The 22,150-nt window shown below is 44.6% G+C and overlaps 1 protein-coding gene across 1 annotated transcript; it reads left to right on the forward strand.

Moving 5' to 3' along the window:
* Positions 1–2,766: 2,766 nt before the first annotated feature.
* Positions 2,767–21,714, forward strand: tecta (tectorin alpha). The gene is made up of 25 exons (XM_041051434.1): positions 2,767–2,820; positions 5,211–5,275; positions 5,372–5,511; positions 5,654–5,941; positions 6,310–6,447; positions 6,558–6,723; positions 6,837–7,249; positions 7,576–8,146; positions 8,238–8,854; positions 8,939–9,509; positions 10,014–10,642; positions 11,392–11,700; positions 11,827–12,049; positions 12,848–13,047; positions 13,422–13,802; positions 14,687–14,984; positions 15,253–15,537; positions 15,739–15,849; positions 16,070–16,272; positions 17,123–17,286; positions 17,419–17,667; positions 17,926–18,088; positions 18,185–18,269; positions 18,505–18,624; positions 19,965–21,714. The coding sequence occupies exons 2-25, from the start codon at positions 5,212–5,214 to the stop codon at positions 20,066–20,068; spliced, it is 6,492 nt and encodes a 2,163-aa protein (XP_040907368.1). The 5' UTR covers positions 2,767–2,820; position 5,211; the 3' UTR covers positions 20,069–21,714.
* Positions 21,715–22,150: the final 436 nt, after the last annotated feature.

Below are 22,150 nucleotides of genomic sequence, written 5' to 3' on the forward strand. Positions count from 1 at the left end.
AATTTCACAAACAGTGTGTCATCCCAAGAACATGGCCGTAGCCCAGCTCTTACCATTGAGCTCGAAGATGTTCTCTAATGCCAGGTCAGACTGAAGTTGGAAAATGGATGCGATTGCATTGTATCGATCGCACTTAGCACCTTGTTGCCTGAAGTGGACCTGGCTGCGCAATGGCTACTCTGATCTGCCCCATTGCATTATGAAGTGGGATTGAGGGCAGGGAGACTGAACAGAGCCTATTGTGTTCTGAGGTGAAGGAGTCATTGGGGCAAGAAGGTTTGGGTTACTTGAAGGAGGTTCACCATTGTGAATGGAAAGGAAGGAGAGGAGGGCAGGGCAGAGCCAACCGCTGGGCACAAGGGTTGAATTAGAGTGGCCCACTCCACAGATTAGGTGACCGCCAAACAGAGCTCAACAGGTATCCAGTCCAGGACCTTCTTTGTGAAGGTCAGGCTTGATGGATTCTCCAGAACTTGTGATGCAGGATACTTTGACCCTGTTCCCACACAGTACCGTGCTGCTGCACGGAAACCTTTGATGCAGTTTCTCTGTTTCGTGCAAACGATTTTAAAAGTGGCTGGAGTTGCTCTGCATTCGGTGGAGTTTCTTGATGTTGAACTTTGTGCTCAGACATTGCATTTATGTATGCTGAACCACTGCTCTTATCTCTCCGTTGGACAACTTCACTGTCAGAAGGGGGGCTTCTCATGGTATTAAACAACCCAGCAAGTTACATTAGCATTCATGTAACGTCTGTAGGTATTTTTAGCTATCCAACAAATACAAATCCAATATTCACTCTCCTTTTAAGTCTGTTTTGGTCTTGACCAACTCCTGAGGGAAATATCCAGCAGCTAAATGCTACATATTCTGCATCCGCTTGTCTCTAACTTTGTCTGTTATTTGATGAAACAGTGTTGGTAAGAATGGTGAGGCTGAACCAAACTGAGTTTATGGAGTGTAAAATCAAAAAGAGCTGGAAGACAGTAAAACACTAGAGCTACGGAGGATAATTCTTGGTGGGTTTGGCACGATAAGGGACTCCTTTTACACGTTACAGATAATCAGTTGATGTATTTTTGATTTTGATTAGTGCAGCTTCAAGTTGACCGCCCACGTTCAGAGAAGAAAAAAAAAGACAGTTATCGTTATCTATCCTGTTTTATTTTCCAAAAGAGTTGTTCTGAGTCACAATGACTGGGAAAGCAAGAGTGCAAGCCCAACTCGGTCTTCCCTTCTTCTCCATCCTCGGCATTTCCCAAAACTCGACTCCTAGATCAGGAAGCTCCCTTGGCCCAGCAGGTCATCTGTAACTGCTGATTTTTTTTTTTGGTCTCTTTTGTCTCTCTTTGTGCGATGCTCTCTTTCACAAGTTTATTAAGAGTACGCGACCATTTACACAACAAGGCGTGGGAGGTATAAAAGAAGCCTCCAGAAAGCCTTGGTGCTGCTTAATGGGAGCCCAGGTTCTGCCCTCAGTCCTGGAGCCTTTCACACATCTTGCTCCCTGCCTCTCCAATTACTTCCACTGTCCTACCGCAACAAAGACCCGACTGACTGCCCTCTCCTTCCCAGACCCTATCAGTGTGGATCCACCTGAGATTTCCCCTCGCTATCTCTCCACCATCTGTGGAGATGGAGTGTCTTGTGTAACCCTGTAAATGAGGCTGTTCCTAATTTAAAAAAAAAAGGGGGTACACAGAGAATCCAAAGTGACTCATGTTAATTCTGTAACTCTACCTACCACAGAGCTTGAAAAGCAAGGTTTCAGACGGTGTGTGTGTTTTTGGTTTCTGTCCATAAATGTCCCAGAGTGAGACTATACTACTTTGGTGAGTTTGTGTGCTCAAGTGCCAAGAGTCTTAAATGTATTGGGTGAACTCTGGCAAGATCCATACCACAATTCAGGCCTAATCCAAAGGCAGTGTCTAAGTGAACTTTATTTTACACCTGCCAAAGCACAAATAGTTGGAGAGAAAAAATACCAAATATCACCAAAACACCAAATATTTTTAAATACTGCTTCACATGTTGAATGAAACTTTAATAAGGCCTTAGTATTGTAGTGTACTGTACCAAAAACATAAAAGCAGTACAGTGTTTGCGCTAAATTTTCCACCAAAGACCTGTTGTATCATCATTTGGCCTGTTGCAGGTATTAATGACAGATCCTGCCCAAAAGGCTTGACATTCATCCTGTATGAGAGCCTCCCTTTGTACACAACATTCCTCGTCTCCTACATTTAAAATGTGTCTGGGAGCAGTATTTCTCTTTTGTTTTTCCACTTCCCTCCATCATTTCCAGATTTCTGACCTCCCCTTCTTACATTTTGGTCTGTTTCTGCTCCCTCTCTTCCTCAGATTCCTGTGCTGTCCCTCCCCTCAACTTCCCTCTCCTCCCCACCTACCCCCTTCCCCAAACACTGATCTCAGATTAAGTTGAACACTATCCCAGGTAAAGTTTGCACCTGCTCCTTTAGGCAAAGTTCCTTCCCCAGCTTCAACGGGAGCGTTTCAATCTCCACACCTTTCTAAGGAAATCAACATTTTAAAGACCCAACACAAACCTTTGGATTGTTGTTGCCACTGCTGTTAATCCTGTGGAGCTGAAATTGGACAAGAAGCGCTCTTCCGTCTGGACATCCAAGCTCCTCTTCGTTACCCACTTCAGCAGCTATCCCCCCCACTGCCACCTGTTACTCCCTCCATCCTCACCAGTACCGCCACTCTGTGGATGGTCCTCCGCTGGATGGGACACTGCTGTGAGGAGGTTGCCAGGTTAGACTAGAGAGGTGCTAGATGTCCATCTTCTGAAGGCAGGTGAGTGCATCATTTCCTCCTCCGCATGATTTCATCAATAGTGTCTTTATTTATGACATGGCAGTGTGATGAAAAGGAATCTGACGTTTCCTCATTAGGCATATCACTTTTTCAAGCTGCAAAACATGGACTTTAGCCTCTGTGTCAAATATTTCAGGCCATTTGATGTGGTTTAAGAGTGTGCATGTGAAGTATGAGCAGCTAATTGAACAGGGTTTGTTCCAAGACTATTTGATTTTAAGGATTTTTTCAGACCTGAATAGATAAGTGTCCTGTATTTCCCATCATAGAAAAAAATTTAAAAATAAAAACACTTTTTCTTCCTTTCTTTCCAGACAGACGAGTTGAATTTAGGTAATTTCTTAACTTTTAACATTGTTATTGTAATAGATGTAAAACAGTACAATTCTGGTACACAGCTGAATAATGGGCTGACTTAACCTGATTTTCAAGTGGAGTGAGTGAATTAACTTCTGATAAAGTGTGTATCTAACTTGATACAACAAGACTTGTCTTTCTCTGAGCGTGACCTCAGAGATAAACATGTTAGAGTGTCTTGTTCATCTTTTAAGTCCCAGGGGCTTTATCTTAATTGCCCTGCTAAAAGGCACAGAGTTAATGCCAGTCAGATAAGATGGTGAGCCACAAGAGTCAAAAGAGCAATTGTGGTAATCTTTCTGTTGACAATGTATGATGAGAGGCTGATGACATTACAGCAGACCTCTCTCAGCAGTGTCCACTAACCTTGGCACACCTGAACACAATTTACCATCAAGCTGAATAGAATTCACACATTAGAGAGATGAGAGATTGGAGACAAGTATCCGATTTACCTCTCATACCTCATGTGTCAGTAGTGTCATTGTCAGTTTGGGCTGTGGGTGTTTATAGATTCCAAAATCATACCAAAGTTTGGTTTGGAAGTAAACTTTTGAAAATGTTTTCAGAATTCTCTGAAAATTTTGGCGAATATGTCAAGCAAAGATGCCTGGACCACTGTAGTTATTTAAACACTTTGGTGATTACACTTTAACATAGCTACACATCTGTTGACAAAATAAACTCAACTCAAAGGTCCACTTATTAGCTTTTTTCCAAAATTTCAATGGCATTGAAATTAATTTGAGGTCGACAGATACACCTGTTAATCTCACTTTAATGTGTATGTATAGTATAAGGTTTTGGAAGATCATAAGGAGCCAACACTACACAGTTGACCCAGAAGCTAAAGTTTATCTTCCATAAAGAATTATATATTATACATTAAACATTACAGATGCATCAGTGCTACTGATAAATTACGAAAGGGCAGCTGAAATAAGCCTGTTCTCATGGGATGACCATGGACGCTGACTGGCTGGCAGCTAGCAGGCCGGCTAGCCACTCCTCATCACATCCCCAAAATGTAAGAACAAATTTTCAAGTCAGCATTATTTTGATAAATTGACTCATATTTAAAACTGTCACAGTTAATTTCTTACCTAAAAATCATGCAACTAAATTTGGTGAGAAACCAACAGTTGTAGTGCAGAAGTTAAAACAGTTATTACAGTCCTCTGCCGTTAACGCTGGATGATAATATGCATGGTAGGATCATAGGATACAGATGTGGATTTGACATTGTGATGTTTCACAAGTCCAAAATAACACACCAAGAGATTGAGAAAGGGAAAATGTCTAACGAGGTCTTCAGGATCCAGAAGAGACCAGTTTTTAATTTGGTGTAAAGATTCATTCTATTTCATTAAACAATTAAGTTTAAATGCTATACAGTGACTGTACAATCTGCCAACTTGGCTGTACACTCTACTTTGCCAATGGGATGTTTGCCAGTCCAGGCACTGAACAGCCCCAAAGGGCCACAGCGAGGACCTTGGCAATTCAAACCTACTCACTTAAAGCCATTAGTGCCCCAGTGTTTACCCTCCCCTCCCTTTACCCAACAAGGCATGGATGTCTCCCAAACCGAAGTGGTAATGAGGTCCTAAGCAGCCTCGCGGCTTCAGACACAGAGACGCTGGAGCAGAGCGGGCCAGTTCAGTCAGCTGCAGGGAACCGAGGCACAGAGAGGCCCGTAGTTCACTGTTGCCGGCTCACATGGGACTGTAAGGCAAATGTGATCCTGACACATTGTTCTGGCATGCATAATAGGGCCTTTTCAAGGCTCCTCAGGGGAGACCTGGGAGCCTGATCTTAAAGAAGTAACATGACGTTGGTTTGATGGCTCTCCCTCCTCCGTACTTTTGTCTAACGGCCTTGTTTATGAGAAGCTGTCCAATGACTCACGTCTGCCCGCATTTCCATTAGCTTTAAGGAAAATGCAAGACAGATAAAGTAATGTTGGTTCAACATGATCTTTCATCTCATTCTGTTTTTGTTGTTTTTTTTAGAATGGTCAGGCCAGGCTGTCCAGTCATTCTGCTCCACCTCTTCAGCATATTTGCACAGACAGGAGGTAAGATGTTAAAGTCATACTCCACAGCAGTTTCTTCATCTTTCAGGGTTGAGAACAGTCCATCTCATGAGCTCTTATGCATTAATCTTCTTTTAGCAAGGACTCAGGATATCCTGTATCCATATGGACCCGACCATAGGGATCTAGAGACCCCTAAGATGGATGATGGGAGTTCTCCGGAAATTATTTTGCTCATTCCCTTCATTTTCTTCAATGTCCCCTACCGTTCCATCTATGTAAGTCTTGATCGAAATTCTCAAATTCTTATAATGCACATAAATCTATGATTCATCAGTCTTAAAATAATTTATTGCAAACAACAAAGTTTACAGTATAGTTAATGGTGGTAAACTACAACCCTGTCCTCTGTCTCCACAGGTCAACAACAATGGCGTGATCTCCTTCAACGTGCAGGTCAGCCAGTTCACACCGGAGGCTTTCCCCCTGAGTGACAGCAGATCATTCATTGCTCCACTTTGGGCAGATGTGCACAACGGCATCCGCGGAGATGTCTACTACCGGGAGTCCACTGAGCCGGAAATACTGGAAAGGGCGACACAAGATGTCCGGAAGTACTTCAAGAACATGCCCGCCTTCACCGCTACCTGGGTCTTTATTGCAACGTGGCACCAAGTCACCTTCTATGGTGGAAGCCAGACAACCCCAGTAAAATCTGCTTAAGTGTCACATAACATATCTTACATAATATAAACACTGCATTTGAGCAGAAGAGGAACGGTTACTGCAGTGTCTAGGTTATTCTGTAGTTGATTTCATTTGATGAAATTTGCTGAATGAAAAGCAGTTTCCCCCTGCTTCCAGTCTTTTTGCTAAGCTAGACTAAAAACATCCCAAACCTACAATACTTCTCTATTTGACCAGTCTTAGTTGCATTCAACCAATGTTTTCATAATGTTTCCTTGAATATATTTCAGTTTGAGGCAGGTTTTACTACACCTTGAAATATAGTTATTGAAATGCTGTAAGAAGTGGCAGTCGTAGAAAACTAATTAATCCTTTTGTTTGCTTAAAAGGTGAATACATTCCAAACTATACTAATCTCAGATGGCGTAGCATTCTTCAGTATGTTCAACTATGGAGAAATCACATGGAGCACAGGAACAGCCAGTGGTGGAGATCCTTTAACAGGACTGGGTGGGACAACAGCTCAGGTATTCTCATAAAGCCCCCCCGAGATCATTTCATGAGTGATAATCCTTTTTTCATTATAGATAAATGTGTGATAATCATTTCACCTCACATTGCCCCCCACCCTTTTCAGTCAGGTTTCAATGGTGGAGACATTGGTCACTTCTTCAACCTGCCGGGATCACGGTCAAATGATGTAGTGAACATCGAACAGACAACCAATGTAAATCTTCCTGGGCGCTGGTTCTTCCGTGTAGACACTGAACTGATAGATCCTGCCAATGGCTGCAGCTACAATGGCAAGTTCAAACATCAAACACTGATGATTATGTCCACACAGGAAAACACGAAGATCAGTCTATGAAATTTTGGACTGAAATGCCTCTATCTGTCCTTCCTACATCCTCTCCAGGGCGTTATTACAGACGAGGGGAAATCTTCTGGTTGACCGAGCAGTGCTCACAGCGATGCCGGTGCTTGGACATCAACAATGAGGTTCAGTGCCATGAAGCTCCTTGCGGGCAGCTGGAGACCTGCGAGCAGCAGGAAGGGGCCTTTTACTGCCAGCCGACCCGCACCAGCACATGCGTGGTATTTGGCGACCCTCATTACCACACCTTCGATGGCTTCCTCTATCACTTCCAGGGCACCTGCTCCTACCTGCTGGCTCGGCCCTGCTGGGAGGTGGCTGGGCTCCCCTTCTTCAGTGTGGAGGCCAAAAATGAGAACCGTGGGGTGGCCTCTGTTTCCTGGCTCAGAGATGTCACAGTGGAGGTGTACGGTCACCGAGTCATGCTACCCAAAGGCAGTTTAGGAACAGTCCAGGTGAGAATCTGCAGGCCCCTTCATATCAGGACGTACCACCATATTCACCTTGTGTGTGCTTCATGATTGCTCTGATGCAGAAGTATTGATTCGTGTAATGTTTTTGGTGTCCTTTGACCATCTCAGTAGAGGGGTTGGGCGATAAACAGATCACTAATTAATTATTGGATACATATACATGTCCAAGCTGATCAAGAACAGAGGTTTTAACAGTTTTGTCATGAAAAAAGCGACAATATTCTAAATGTGCATAGATGTGGATGGACTACGTTTTCTACTATCATTTGTTGTTCCCTTCCTGAATTTTCCTCTGTTCCTCTCTCTAGGTGGATGGCTTGATGAAGACTTTACCCATCCAACTCCAGCTTGGTGCTGTCAGGATGTATCAGTCTGGGGTTGCTGTTGCTTTAGAAACCGACTTTGGACTCTTGGTAACTTATGACGGCCAACACTATGCATCCATTTCCTTACCCAGCTCTTACTTCAACAACACTTGTGGTCTTTGTGGTAACTATAACGATGACCCGGCTGATGATCCCGTACTACCTGATGGCTCTATAGCAGAAAGCGTGGTGGAGCTGGGGGGCAGCTGGCGAGCAGAGGACACAGACTGGAGGTGTACAGATGGCTGCGCCCAGAACTGCAGCGTGTGTGACCCTGTTACAGAAGCGTTCTACTTTCGCTCAGACTACTGTGGGCTCATCAACAAAACTGATGGACCGTTCAGGGACTGCAGAGCTGTAGTGGACCCTACAGCCTTTGTGTATAGCTGTGTATATGACATGTGCAGCAACAGGGATAACATCACCACACTCTGCCAGGCTATCCAGGCCTATGCTCTAGCCTGTCAGGCCCTGGGTGTCACGATACGACCCTGGAGATCTCGCACCTTCTGCGGTGAGACTCTGTTTGATTCAGTTTACACAGATTCCTGATCTTGCATTAATTTATTTGTGTCATCTGACATAATTTCTTCTCTCCTTTTGGCTGTCAGCTTTGTCATGTCCGGAGTACAGCCATTACCAAGTGTGCACAACTGCCTGTCCAGCCTCCTGCTCGGACCTCACCGCTCCCCTGTATTGTGCCCACCCTTGCACCGAGGGCTGCCAGTGTGACCCAGGCTATGTTCTCAGCGGCAGCCGTTGTGTACAGCGCGAAGACTGTGGCTGTGAGCATAACGACCACTATTACCCCCTTAATGGCACTTTCTGGGCGGGCCCCAGCGGTGAAGAAGGAGAATGTACCCTCCACTGCACCTGTGGGCCTGCTGGAGAAGTCTCCTGCTTCAATGAGTCCTGTAAGGAGGGTGAGGTGTGTGTGGCCGAGGTGGGCATGCTGGGTTGTTACCCTCAGAGGGAGGGCGTGTGCTCAATCACCCAGAACTCAGTGACATCCACCTTTGATGGCACCTTCCTGCTATTCCCAGACGACAGCTCCTTCTACCTGCTGAAGCTGTGTGGTGCAGTGCCAGCTAATGGCTCGATGGTGGAGGTAAAGATAGGCAGGCGTCTGGTCAACAAAGGCCCTGCCTGGAAAAGACCTGTGGTAGTTACGGTGGCTAACCTGGAAGCTCAGATGGGAGGGATGGATTTTGAAATAGTAAAGGTTAGTATTTTCTCTACAGAGCAAAACGCTTTTTGTTTTCTGTTTTAGGCTGCTGAATGCCTATGGCTCCTTTTTGTGTTCCAGGTAAATGGTGAACAAGTGGCGCTTCCATATGTCCATCCAATGGAAACAATGATGATCTACAGAGCGCCAGGCAACGCTACAGTGGTGGAGTCCCGTGGTCTGCTCCGTGTTCACTACACCCGACAGGGATTCCTCAACATCTCCCTCTCCACCCTCTTCTACAATGTTACTTGTGGTCTGTGTGGTGTCTTCAATGGCAATGCCACTGATGACCTTCGCTTGCCTAATGGACGCCTGGCGGAGTCTACTGAACAGTTCACAGAGGGATGGCGGTCCATTGCTGATGACCTCACCTGTAATGGGGACTGTGATGACCTGTATCGCATGTGCACAGACCTGCGTCTCTACCAGAGTCCGTGGATGTGTGGCAACATCAATGACCCGGGGAACAGTTCGTTTCTGGCGTGTCATGCAGTGGTCAATCCCTCGCCATTCTTCAGGAACTGCTTGTACAACATGTGTGTAAAGGAAGGGAACCGTTCGGCTCTGTGTTCTTCACTGCAGGCCTATGCCACCGCCTGTCAGGATGCCCAGGTCGGCCTCGCTTCCTGGAGAAGTGCCACCAACTGCCGTGAGTAGATATAGATGCACTTTAAATTGTGGTTGTTTGGCATGTGAGATTATCTCAGTGTGTCCAGAGCAAAGATAAACAGCTTGTCTGGTTCTCAAAAAAAAACAAAAAAAACAAAACATGCCTTCAAACAAATGAAACATGTCTCTCACAAACTGTATCTTGTTTGCCAGCAATCTTATTTCCACTATAAACCTGCTGTATGTTTGAACTGAAAGCTTGCACACTACAGCTGTAGTCAGATTAGACTCATAACAGTTAACTGTTCCAGTGGCAACCCAGTTTAAAAATGTCCATTGCAACTTCTCAAACCACAAATTCAGCATAACCTATTTCTCACCTCGCTGTTGGTATGCTGACTACGCTCCCAGTAATCATATTTTTTTTTCCAAAATATGGTGTAATTGACTGTTTCTGTTTGTCATTGGATTATCCTCCTAATATGGATTTGGCCTTTGTCATCCCTTCTCTCTTGCTTTCCCCGACCTCGCTCCTCTGTCTCAGCTCTCCCCTGTCCAGAGAACAGTCATTTTGATGAGTGCACCAGCGCCTGCCCTCTGACCTGTGCCAACTTGGATGAACCTGAAGAGCCGTGTCCACTGCCATGCCAAGAAGGGTGTCAGTGTGAGGAAGGCTTTGCACTGCGGGATGGCCTGTGTGTTGCACGCAGTGACTGTGGCTGCGTGAGCCACGGGCGCCAGCTGGCCACTAATCAGACTTTCTGGACAGACTGGGAATGCCAAGAGCGCTGCTACTGCAATGGCTCTGACAACAGTGTATACTGTCAGCTCGCACCCTGTCACCCTGAGGAGTACTGCCAGGAGAGTGATGGCCTGTATTTCTGCCAGCCACGCACTGAGGCCCTCTGTGGGGTCGCCGGTTATGGACATTTTCTGCCATTTGGTGGCGTACCATTTGAGCTGCAGAGCTCTTGTACTCTTAGGATGGCCACCACCAACTGTGGGAGGGAGAATGGGGACTATGCAGCCATCACTGGGGCTTTTCCCGAATTCAAACTGGCAGCTCGTAATGAAGAAAGGGATACAGGCCAGGCAATTTGGGTCAGGGGCTTTGTACTGGAGGTCTATGATTATGAGATTGAAGTCTCTCGAACCTACAAAAACACTGTTACGGTAAGTGCATAAACAGGAATAACAGTAAATGAATTATGAGCCACAATTACATATTGTGCTCATAGTCAAAAATACCTGTAATGTGGATTGAGCCAAACGACCATATGCTGTGACCAGGTCCATCTTATTAATATTCATATTTTAACACAGATTCTTCTTTTGTGTGACCTGTGAAGGTCATGTTTTTTTTTTATGTGTGAGGACACGTTATTTCTAATCAAGCCGATAGAATAACCACGCAGAGGGTGAATTCCTCTTTGATTGGCTTAAGGTGGATCTAATTTCAATGGGCATCTTTTATCAGGCTGGATTTGGCTCAGACAAAACCCCGACCCTGAGCGACATTTGGACTGGGTTCATAAACCGACTAAAAGATCTGAGCAGGAACAGAACTCACACACATAACCCAAGTTTCTCACACACACACACACACACACACACACACACACACACACACACACACACACACACATTTTTTTTCCTCATTCTCTCTGTTTCTGTCTCTTTCTCTCCCTTAGAATTAGATTAAATGAGAAACACACACACATTACACCAATATTATCCAGTGGCTCCCTGGGTTTCCCCACATACTTTGAAAACATGAGGTTAGTTGGATTAGAAACTGTACACTGGTGATAAAAATGTTTCTGCAGGAATATGTGCGTGTCGGCTGATGATTATCCTAGAAGAAGAGTTAAACCTGTTCAAACTAGAACTAGTTTTATTATTATTAATCTCTCTTCTTTCAGGTGAATAAGGAACGTTTGTACATTCCTCTGAAGCTGGGCCCAGGAAAGGTCAACATCTTCACCTTGGGCATGCAGCTCATACTGGAGACAGACTTTGGCCTGAAGGTGGCCTTTGACTGGAACACTCTCCTCCTGCTGACTTTGCCCCGCGACCTCTACAACACCACCTGTGGCCTCTGCCAGGGCATGCCCTTATCTCCACCCACCCTCACCACCACAGACTGGGGCATGGCCTGGGCAGAGAGGGACACCTTCTGCCAGGTGGGCTGTGGGGACTCCTGCCCGCGCTGTGGCCTGGGAGAGAAAAGCGCGCAAAACGACGCCCCTCTCACGGTGGCTGATGCCATCATGAACATGGGCACCGACAACGGGGCAAACGAAGTCAGCACAGGCATACGCTTCCACATTGGAGATGGACTGTATGTGTTTGTGGAGCCTGAGGCCGTGAGGCTGTGTGGGCTAATTGTGGATCGAGGAGGTGTGTTTGCACGCTGTCACAGCAAGGTGGCGCCAGCCTTCTTTTATCAAAGCTGCCTGCAGGACACCTGCCTGGACCAGGGAGCTCAGGAAACAATCTGTAACTGGCTGCAGATCTATGCCAGCACCTGTCAGACCCAGGGAGTGCCTGTTACTGGCTGGAGGAGTGACACACCATGTGGTGAGTTTGGGCTCACCTTAATTTTTACCGTGTGCTTTGATTGTGTGTGCAGAAATCCAGTTGTCTCCTCTTGCATTACACCACAATACAATGGAAGTGAACTGAATCACATTTGTGCTGCTCACAGAGTTGAAAAACTGTCATTTCTGGACACTACGTCCTCAATTAATGTGAATAATGCACAGAACACACTCACTGTCAACAGTTTTTATGTGTTTCTTTTACTGGCAGTTCCCTTACAAACTGTTGACAGTGAGGTCTGTGGATTATCTACAGTAACCGAAACACTCTCTCTGCACAGACATATTACAGTTAAATGAAATGTAACTGAAAATTTTCAGTGTAATGAGCACCAAAAACCAAACTGAGTTTGAGTTTAAGGCAGCACTTCCCATTTCTGTGTGTGTACATATTCATCAAATGAGATACATGAGCTAGAGAAGTTGGTTGTCGAGCCTGGCTGCCCCGCTTGCTTCCAATCTTTATGCTAAGCTAGGCTAACCAGGTTTGAAGTCCAGTACACCATAGATATGGGACTTACATTAATCTTAATGCCATTCATCTAACTCTAGGAAAGAAAGCAAATAAGTGTATTTCCCAACATGTTGAGCTATTCCTTGGAACAGCTGCTGTAGAGCTGCACAAGCTCTCGATGTGCACAAATTCTCCCTTCAGCGCTTGTCCACAAATATTTACCCCTGAAAAATCAACTCTTATTAACACTGGAAAATTCCCTGTGTGTACGCTGTAGTCAGCACGACCGTTAGCTAATATCTTTGCCAACCTGCCTGCTCCCAGTCCAGAGCTGTCCACCTAACAGCCATTACTCCAGTTGCATGTCGGTTTGCCCGCCCCAGTGCGCCCCAGCTCGTGGCCAGAGGGACTGCAGCCAGGACTGTGTGGAGGGCTGCCAGTGTGACCAGGGCTACGTGCTCAACGGCAAGAGCTGCATCCTGTCTCAGAACTGTGGCTGCTACACCGATGGCAAGTACTATGAGGTCAGTCTCCCATCCAGCACTTCATGGAATAAACTCACAGACAGGTGCGGCCAAAACTGGCTTTTTATTAAAGGTCTTCACTGGTCCATCAATGCCAGTTCATGTGACAGTGACTCCAGTAACACTAAATTAGGCTGATTACAAACCTGCAATGAAACTTTCCTCACCGTGACCAAATCCGAGGTCAGCTTTTGTTCAGTTTGCATAAATATGTCACAACTGGAAATAAATTTAAATAGAATAGATAAATGTTTTAATTTGGTGCCAACTGATGACTTCCACTAAATAATTTTCTGTCAGTCAACTAATCAGTTAATTGACCCACTGTTTCAGCTCTAATTTAAACAGATCATTATTATTATTATCTACTTCAGCCCAAACAGCTGTTTTGGAACAGCGACTGTACCAAACGCTGCCAGTGCATCGGGCGAAACCTGATCCAGTGCGACCCAAGGCGCTGTAAGGCAGAGGAAGAGTGCACGCTGCGGTACGGAGTGCGGGGCTGTTTTGCGCGACGCTCCCAGCACTGTGTGGCATCGGGTGGTGGGGTCTTCAGGACCTTCGATGGGGCATCGCTGCGGCTCCCGGCCTCTTGCTCCTTCGTCTTGTCCACCAACTGTCACAAGCTGCCCGACCTCTCCTTCCAGCTCATCGCTAACTTTGATAAATGGAGCACACCCAACCTCACCACCATCTCTCATGTCTACCTTTACATCAATGAGGAGAATATACTCATCTCTGGCAGCACTATCAAGGTGAGAGAAGTACTGAATCATCATCAGTCATATTACCCGCCAAAAGCAGATACAGTTTGTTCCTCAAAGCTAAGTTTTATTTCAGACCTTATTCCTGTCAAAACTTTAAAACTGCACTAATCAGTCTTTCATATTAACAATGCATCACTGAAATATGTGTAATTGAAAGGTGTTGCTCTTAGTGACAGACCCAAAGATAATTGTCATCTGTTCTCAGAAAAAAAAAAAAAAAAAAAAAGGTGTATCCTACTTCTCGTCCATTGTCAGCTGGGATTGGCTCCAGCCACCCCGCGACCCTCAAATGGGTGGATGGATTTCCAACATACCTTCTTCTGGCTATGTGCCGTTTGCCATCAAAGACTCCTTTATCAAATCTCTCCTATACAAACAGATCCAATTCAAAACTCCCTTTTCTGTCCTGAAAACTTGAAAGACTTCTTCCTGTCCAATTTACCAATTACCCTTGCACTAATAGCCCATTAGATCTCCTCCAGTTCTGGCTTTAGGCCACATCATTATACTGAAAGTGCTCTCACAGAGGTAGTTAATGATCTGCTGATTACCTCAAACTGTGGCTCCCAGTGAGTCTTAATCCTGCTTGATCTGACGGAACCATTGGCTGCAACAGTTTTTTGAATTGCCGTAAGAACGATGTTATTCATATGCTCAGGTGGCTCAGGTTGTATCCACCAGAACACAGAGTTATTACAGCATCATCTCAGATAGTCACAATCTTTGCTTTGGACTATCTCCTCTTCCTTTCTTCTCTGTTATACCGCTCAGTGTTATATTTTGTAAATATGAAATCAGTGTATGCAGATGACACCCAAATCAAACAAATACAATATAATCTCAAAAATCTGAGGATCTCTGTATCTTTCCAGGTCAATGGTACACCGGTGTCAGTACCATTTCTAACAGGGCTTATGACGCGTCTCACCACATCCGAAGGTTTCATTGTCATCGACACACCTCAGGACATCCAGGTTCGATACAACCGCTTCAACACCCTTAGCATCACAATGGGCCAGCGGCTTCAGAACAAGGTGTGCGGACTTTGTGGGAATTTCAACGGAGACCCCAGTGACGACTACATCACCTCAAGAGGCAAGCCGGCTGTCAGCGCCCTGGAGCTGGCCCAGAGCTGGAAGACCAACGGTATGCAGAACAGGTGGGTGAGGCATGACAAAGACACTGTTCACTGTACATGTATAGAAATTTATAGTCAGTTTAGGAACGGGGGTGAGGGACAACCGTCTGGCTGCATTTCCTCTGTGGTGTGGTCTCTTGAAAAACTTTATAAAGTACTTTGTTTTTCTATCTGCACACAGAAAGTTTGTGAACTACTTTACTCATACTCTAATTAGCTAGCTTCTTTTCCACATGTTTGGCTTGATGATCTGCTCTTTCCCCCTTAATAACTTTGGCATTTGATGTCCATCTTTTCCCTCTAGCTGTGATGAGACCCAGTATGTGGCTCTGGCCCAGTCTTGTGACAACACAGCGGTGCTGGCTCTGCAAGGTGAAGATGCCTGTCAGAAGCTCACCCAGCTGAAGGGCTTCTTCCAGCCGTGCCACGGCCTGCTGGATCCCCGGCCCTTCTACCAGTCCTGCTACCTGGACGGCTGCTATAATCACCGCAAGGCTCAGGTCTGTGGCTCGCTGGCAGCATACGCCGAGGCCTGCCGTTCCCTGGGCACCCTCACCACCAAGTGGATCACCCAGGAGAACTGCTGTAAGGGCACCGCGAGACACCAGCCACATTTTTAAAGCTGCAGTTTTAAAAACGTACCGATTTTGAGCAAGAGCAGTAGCCTGTGGTGGTTTTAACATAAAGTCAGCCACAGTTCATGTGGTCAGTCATCACACTGTGCATACATGATTAACAAAGCCTTGTGTGTGTGACAGTTAACATTGTGTGTGGACCTGTCTTTAGCAGAATGGATCTATGACCCCTGTGCAGGAGAGATCTGCACAAACTTCACCTGTGAGCTGGAGAACGGAGGCGACCTGTGTGGCTGTCCAGAATTACCCACCAGCACTGGAGGTGAGCGCTGGATTCTCAAGGCCAATGCTACTATAATATTTGAGAGTTACAGAAATCTGTAATGTCTTTTAACATACACACATGATATAAACAAATATTTTTGAAACTCTTAGGTTTGTTTCTTAAAGAATTGGTACCAAGATAATATATACTAAGCAGGACATTATGCAGTTGAAACCTGCAGTGTATTTGGAATAACTGTGATGTTTGCCTGTGGCAGCTGATGATGACATTATCCAGGCAGAGGTGACCTGTAAACACGCTCAGATGGAGGTTTCCATCTCCAAGTGTAAGCTCTTCCAGCTGGGCTTTGAACGAGAGGACGTCAGGATCAACGATGAGCACTGCGCCGGCATCGAGGGAGAGGACTTCATCTCCTTCCACATCAACAACACAAAGGGACACTGCGGCTCCATCGTGCAGGTCAGCGAGCTAACATTAATTCACATTCCTCATGAGCGTTCACTGTGCTGTATTCATTCGTTTGCTTTCTCCCTGGATCACCTTTCATGGTCTCTAAAGTTTTTACCACCTGAAATGACGAGCTCTCAAGCTTTGCTCATTTCAAACTTAATAATTTTAAGAATTTCACTAAAAGACAGTGTTTAACCTCAGTGCAGTCTTGGATGTTTTTAGAGATGGTACTCTGTGTTTATTATTTTAACATCAACAAATTGCTGCTGCATTACTTTTGAAACAAGAAAGAAAATTGTCAGCCTTTTTTTTTTTGCATCGCACAGCAGTTTTGTGCAACTCTGAGTCTGGCATAAAACCTGCTTCTGTTCTTTTAACTCTGCCTTAATTATAAGCTAAGGCAAAACCAGACCTCTGCTCACCAACCGTGTCCAGGAACCCACACTGTAGCTGGAGGTGCTGGGCAGACGGATAAACTATTATTTGCCAAGAAATAGTTCCAGCACATTACTCCTCTAAAATCACAAACTGCCTTCTGCATTTTTGTTTGTGTACAGATTAAACAAAAGACATACAACTTGTTAATGAGTGAGTTTTAGAAGTTTTATTTTCAAAGCTGTTTCCCTGCTTTCAGTCTTCATGCTAAGATGATGCTGATATTGTTCTTGTCATTTCATTCTCAGAAAGAAAGAATACGTATATTTCCTAAAATACCAGGCTGTTTATTTAACTCTAACAGGGTAAAATAAAATGATAATAAAGTAAGAGATGAGTCGACTGTGTGTCTACTGTTCAAGTGTCTTTATGTCCCTGTTTTCTGATGGTGAATGCTCTGAATGTCCCTTTATCCCTCTGACAGTCGAATGGCACACATATTATGTACAAAAACACAGTCTGGATTGAGAGTGTCAACAACACCGGGAACGTCATCACCAGAGATAAAACCATCAATGTGGAGTTTTCCTGTGCCTACGAACTGGACCTGAAGATCTCGCTGGAGACTGTCCTCAAACCCATGCTCAGGTCAGACAGAGGACATGTAGACATGGGGATTAGCTGTACAATAATATGTTTATCTCTAATAAAACAAAACGTCATGACGAAATGTAACAACTGGCTGCTTCTGTTGTCCTCTGTTTATCCTTCATTCTCCAGTGTGATTAACCTCACCTTACCAACCCAGGAAGGAAACTTCATCACCAAGATGGCTCTGTACAAGAACTCCTCGTACCGGCATCCGTACAGGGAGGGGGAGGTGGTGCTCAGCACACGGGACATCCTCTTCGTGGGCGTCTTCGTGGAAGGGGCAGATGAAAATCAGCTCATCCTCATAGTGAACATGTGCTGGGCCACACCGTCCCGCTACAGCAGTGATCGGCTCCGCTATATCATCATAGAGCGGGGGTAGGCTGAAGGAGTTTAAGTTCACACACATACACGCACACACCCACATATACACAAAGCATGGCTTAGAGCAAACATCACAAACACGGCTAACTCATTAGCTGTGTCTGAAATCACTCCCTTGTTTATAAGAAACACTCAACAGTTTAAGAAAATGTCTTATCTAAGGTCGTCTTTCCTCCTGTGGATAACATGAACACTCAACAGCACAGTCTCCCATAAACACAGTGCATTCTTTTAAAACCTGGCCCTCACCAGGTGTCCAAACATCAAGGACAACACCATTGGCATGGCAGAGAACGGCGTGTCGCTCACCTGTCGCTTCCACGTCACCGTCTTCAAGTTCATCGGGGATTACGATGAGGTCCACCTCCACTGTGACGTCTCCCTGTGCGACTCGGACGCAAACGCCTGCAAAGTGGTGAGAAACTCGGGGGGAAAAAAAGTCCATCTTAAATCAAAGTGATGATGAAGCACTGATGTCTGCTGTGTTAATGTTTGTGTACTGTCCATCCAGAACTGTCCACACAAGAGAAGAATGTACTCAGAGGACAGCGACCATAAAGAGCACATTCTCACTGTGGGACCAATAAGAAAGAGAGGTAAGTATGGTCTCCAGTTCCGGTTTAACGAGATGTCCAAACAGTTTTTTTGCACTCCTCCCAGGTTTTACCCCTGGACAGGACAGTGGGTTCTGCTGGCTCATTGTTGTCATCTTGGATAATCTGCAGGGGATTCAGTGCAACACAAGTCATTTTTTAGCACTAGCCAGCACTTGTCAAAACCACTGAGTCAAATTTCCAGGACTTTCATGACTCACGTGTCATGTCCACTCAGAATCGGACTGGTGTGAGGACGACAATGGAGGCTGCGAGCAGATCTGCACCAGTAAGGGAACTGGGCCGGTCTGCAGCTGTGTGACTGGGATGCTGCAACGAGACGGGAAGAGCTGTCGGAGTAAGGGCCTCACACACATCTACACACAACACACACGCACAGGTGCACAGACAAGGGATTACAAGGTTCTGTGTGTCATACTCTTGCTTTAAAGCGTTGTACGATAGTACAATTAGTAAATATCAGCAATAAATCTTTCTTATTTTGAGCATTTTTTTCCCCCAGTAAAGCAGGTTTAAATAATTCTGACCAAAATTACCGTAGAGACTGATCAGACCAGATTACAGCGGCACCAGTCAGGACAGTTTTCAGGTTTCTCTTTATCCAACACTCAGTGTGTTCACCAAAAGTTTTGCACAGTGTCCAGTGTCCCAGTAAACAAATTCTATGCAATTCTAAATAAATGCTTCTGCTTTAGGCTTTTGATGAAAATAAATTTAAAGAAATGAAACAGCCATCCAAAAATACATGCACAAACCAACCAGAATAATCCAACTGACAGAGAACTTTCTGTAAAGTTTCTGTAAAATGTCGGCATATCCTTTTAGCTACTTCAGAGCTGTTTGCTGTTGTGTTGCAACTCAGCACTTACAATAGAGAGTTAAAATTCACACTCATACTGACCTTGATTCCCAAGATGACAGAGCATATAACAAGCAGAGAGCTGCAACAAACTGCTTTAATGTGTCATCCTTCAAACTGTACGTGTTTACCCCTGCTGTGTCCGTCACTGTTTTCATTTCATCTTCCTCGTCATTTTTACCATTAAAGCTGTTTCTCTCAGCCTCCGTACGAAACACTTCTGTTCCTCTGCTCTGGAGGTTTCACAGGAGCAGCCTGCTCAACTTCGCCTCATGTTTGTTGATTAAAAAGTAACACAAGCTTGATATTTGATGCATAAAGGAGGCACTAAGAACCTGCCACCTGCGTCACTACACACCGGCGGGGTAGCTAACTTAACACTACTTTGATAGAGATACGATAAACAAATTAACTAAATAGCCTTTGTGGTCTGCCTCATTTACCTCTGCACTTTCCATTGCCACTGTGCACAGGGCGTCATGTGCTGGGTGTTTGCCAGCCACAGTGCTGTTCAATTTGGGTTTGGTTGCACTACAGAGACTTACACTGAAAGTCTTTTATCAGGTGGGAATTATGTATGACCACGCCTCTCTGCACATTGCATTGTCATGCAGGAGGTCTAGTGTAAAACCTCCCTGCACATATGAAGTCTGGGATTTATTACTGTGTCTTTATTAAAGCCACACAAACAAATGTAGGCATAAAATAATGTAAGTCCTCGGAAAAAAAGATATTACGGTAAATATAGAACCAAAAAATGCCCAAACCACATTCACAAATACACTTCATCTACAGTTCATGTTGTCTTCTTTTCCCAGCTGTGAGCTCGAGCTGTAACGTTACACCCGTGGTTCCTCTGTTGATCGTCAGCGCTGTGATCTCCGTGTTCCCGGCTCGTATTCGTACTCCTCTCCTCTCCTAACGCCCTGTGAGCAAAGGAGGGCAACAAACACATAAAAGACTTGAAGATGCACAATGTATCAGCTTCGATTAGCCAGTAGATCAGCCGCGTGACAGTCAGAAAATCTAGACAGAATACGCTGTACGTTCACAAATCTCTGAATCCAAAAGTCCTGTCGAAACTCATAAGTTTCTCCCCTCTACTTTATGTTGTGGGATTCCTCAGCTCCACTTCCTCCATTATTTACATACATGAGGACGCCCTATCATGTATTGTCATTCATTTAATCCACTTCTTTCAGAAAATTCTGATGGTTTTCTGATCTAAGGCCACAGTGTCCTCTTTAACACTCCCGCTGGATGATGCCAGAAAATTTTCTAATCCTTCACAGTCGGTTTAATATATGTTTAACATATTAAAGTCACATGGTTGTGATTAGGAAAATGACGATGGCTAAATAATAGAAAAGTCAGGAAACCCAGGATGCTGGTGTGGAAGATAAATACTATTTGCATGATGAACATAACAAGGAGACAGGGTGGCATTGTCATTAACGCCTGACCACAGGCCTGTGTGTTTACACCTGGTATCAACAAGCGTTCTCATTATCTGGATTGTGCCGTCACTGTGACTGGCTTTCAATATGCAAATATTAGTTAAGTGGAAACACATATGTGTCAACAAACAGCATGCATGTCAGGTAAAGGGCAGCCCTGCACGGTACTCCTACTGAGCTGCTATCACACGAAAACTTCTAAATGTCTTCAGAAATCTGAAGGTATTTGTAGGTTACTTTTTCCGAATCCAGATTAGGTGACAGGGATTATTACCAGATCTGCATGTCCTTTCAACATCCTGCTCTGATCGCGTCTGGAATTGAAATAGTGTGTGAATATAAACTCCCCTGACTGTCTGTTGGATGGTCGATCTACTGGCTACGTTCAACCAGAGCAGAGCAGGTTACCTTTCTAAACAAACGAAATCTACATCAGCTTGTGGTAGCAAAAGGGATATAAATTACGTAAAACTCCATGACAGGATATAGCAAATGCAAACACTGGCACAGAGTGCGTTAATCTAGGATGTCAAAGTGGAGTTTACGAGCGAAGCGAGTATTTATGTGTGAAGAGAGCACCTTGTGAAATGAACAGTCTTATATTTTAAGCTCACATCTTAGTGTCATAGATTAGTGCCCCAGTTGTGCTGTGGCTGCAAGATATGCAATCATTATTGTGCCATTAAAATATTCCTTAATCAGTTACAGGTTTCTCGTGCCATTGCATGTATTTTCTAACACCACTCCCATACACAATGACGGCTGGCCCTGACTGATTCTGAACATCAGTTTGCCTGTAGGATGGAGCAATTATTGGATTCTCTAAGTACAGTCCCCTGTCAATTGCGTTCTATTTGGCACCTTATGTGTTATAAATGTCCTTGCGTTGCCACATATCTTGTGTAAACCTTCAGTGTTCTTTACTGAAGCCAGCTGAAATTCTCAATTTTGCTTTAGTTAATAGTTATTAGGTCTGTTTTGCTACCTTCTATGTACAAATGTACAGTCCATGTCAGTTTGGTGGTATATGTCTTGACTGTTTTTAATAATCAATATCATTTTTTTGTGTTTAAAAACATGACCAAAAGATGTTTTATCCTTTGAGAGCAGCATCACCCAACCATAAATAAATAAATGAAGGAGTTCTCAAAGTCAGTATGTGTCAAGTTTATTTGATGCACCTCATGCGGCTACGCCCTCTCAGGGCGACCAGACAGGTACCTATATCCACCACACCTAGTGTTATTTACTCATCCTCTTCAAACAGTAAACAGAAAATGTAATTTCTTACAGTAAATGATTACTGTTTTTTTTCCTGTGTTTTAGTTGTTGTTAGGCTTCCTGCGAAAAATGTGTCACTGCGCTCACTATGTGTGTAGATGCACAGCTATGCAGCAAGCTAAATACGCCTGAAGGCGGGAGGCTTTTAGGTTTATTTTTAAGGTTTTTACTGAAAGCAATTAGCATCAGTATTTACAGTAAATGCAAACTCAGTTTCAAAAACATTTTTCCACCAGCACTTGAAAGTCAATGATAATTTCCTGAAT

This window comes from Toxotes jaculatrix, chromosome 12 (genome assembly GCF_017976425.1).
Source record: "Toxotes jaculatrix isolate fToxJac2 chromosome 12, fToxJac2.pri, whole genome shotgun sequence".
NCBI lineage: Eukaryota > Metazoa > Chordata > Actinopteri > Toxotidae > Toxotes > Toxotes jaculatrix.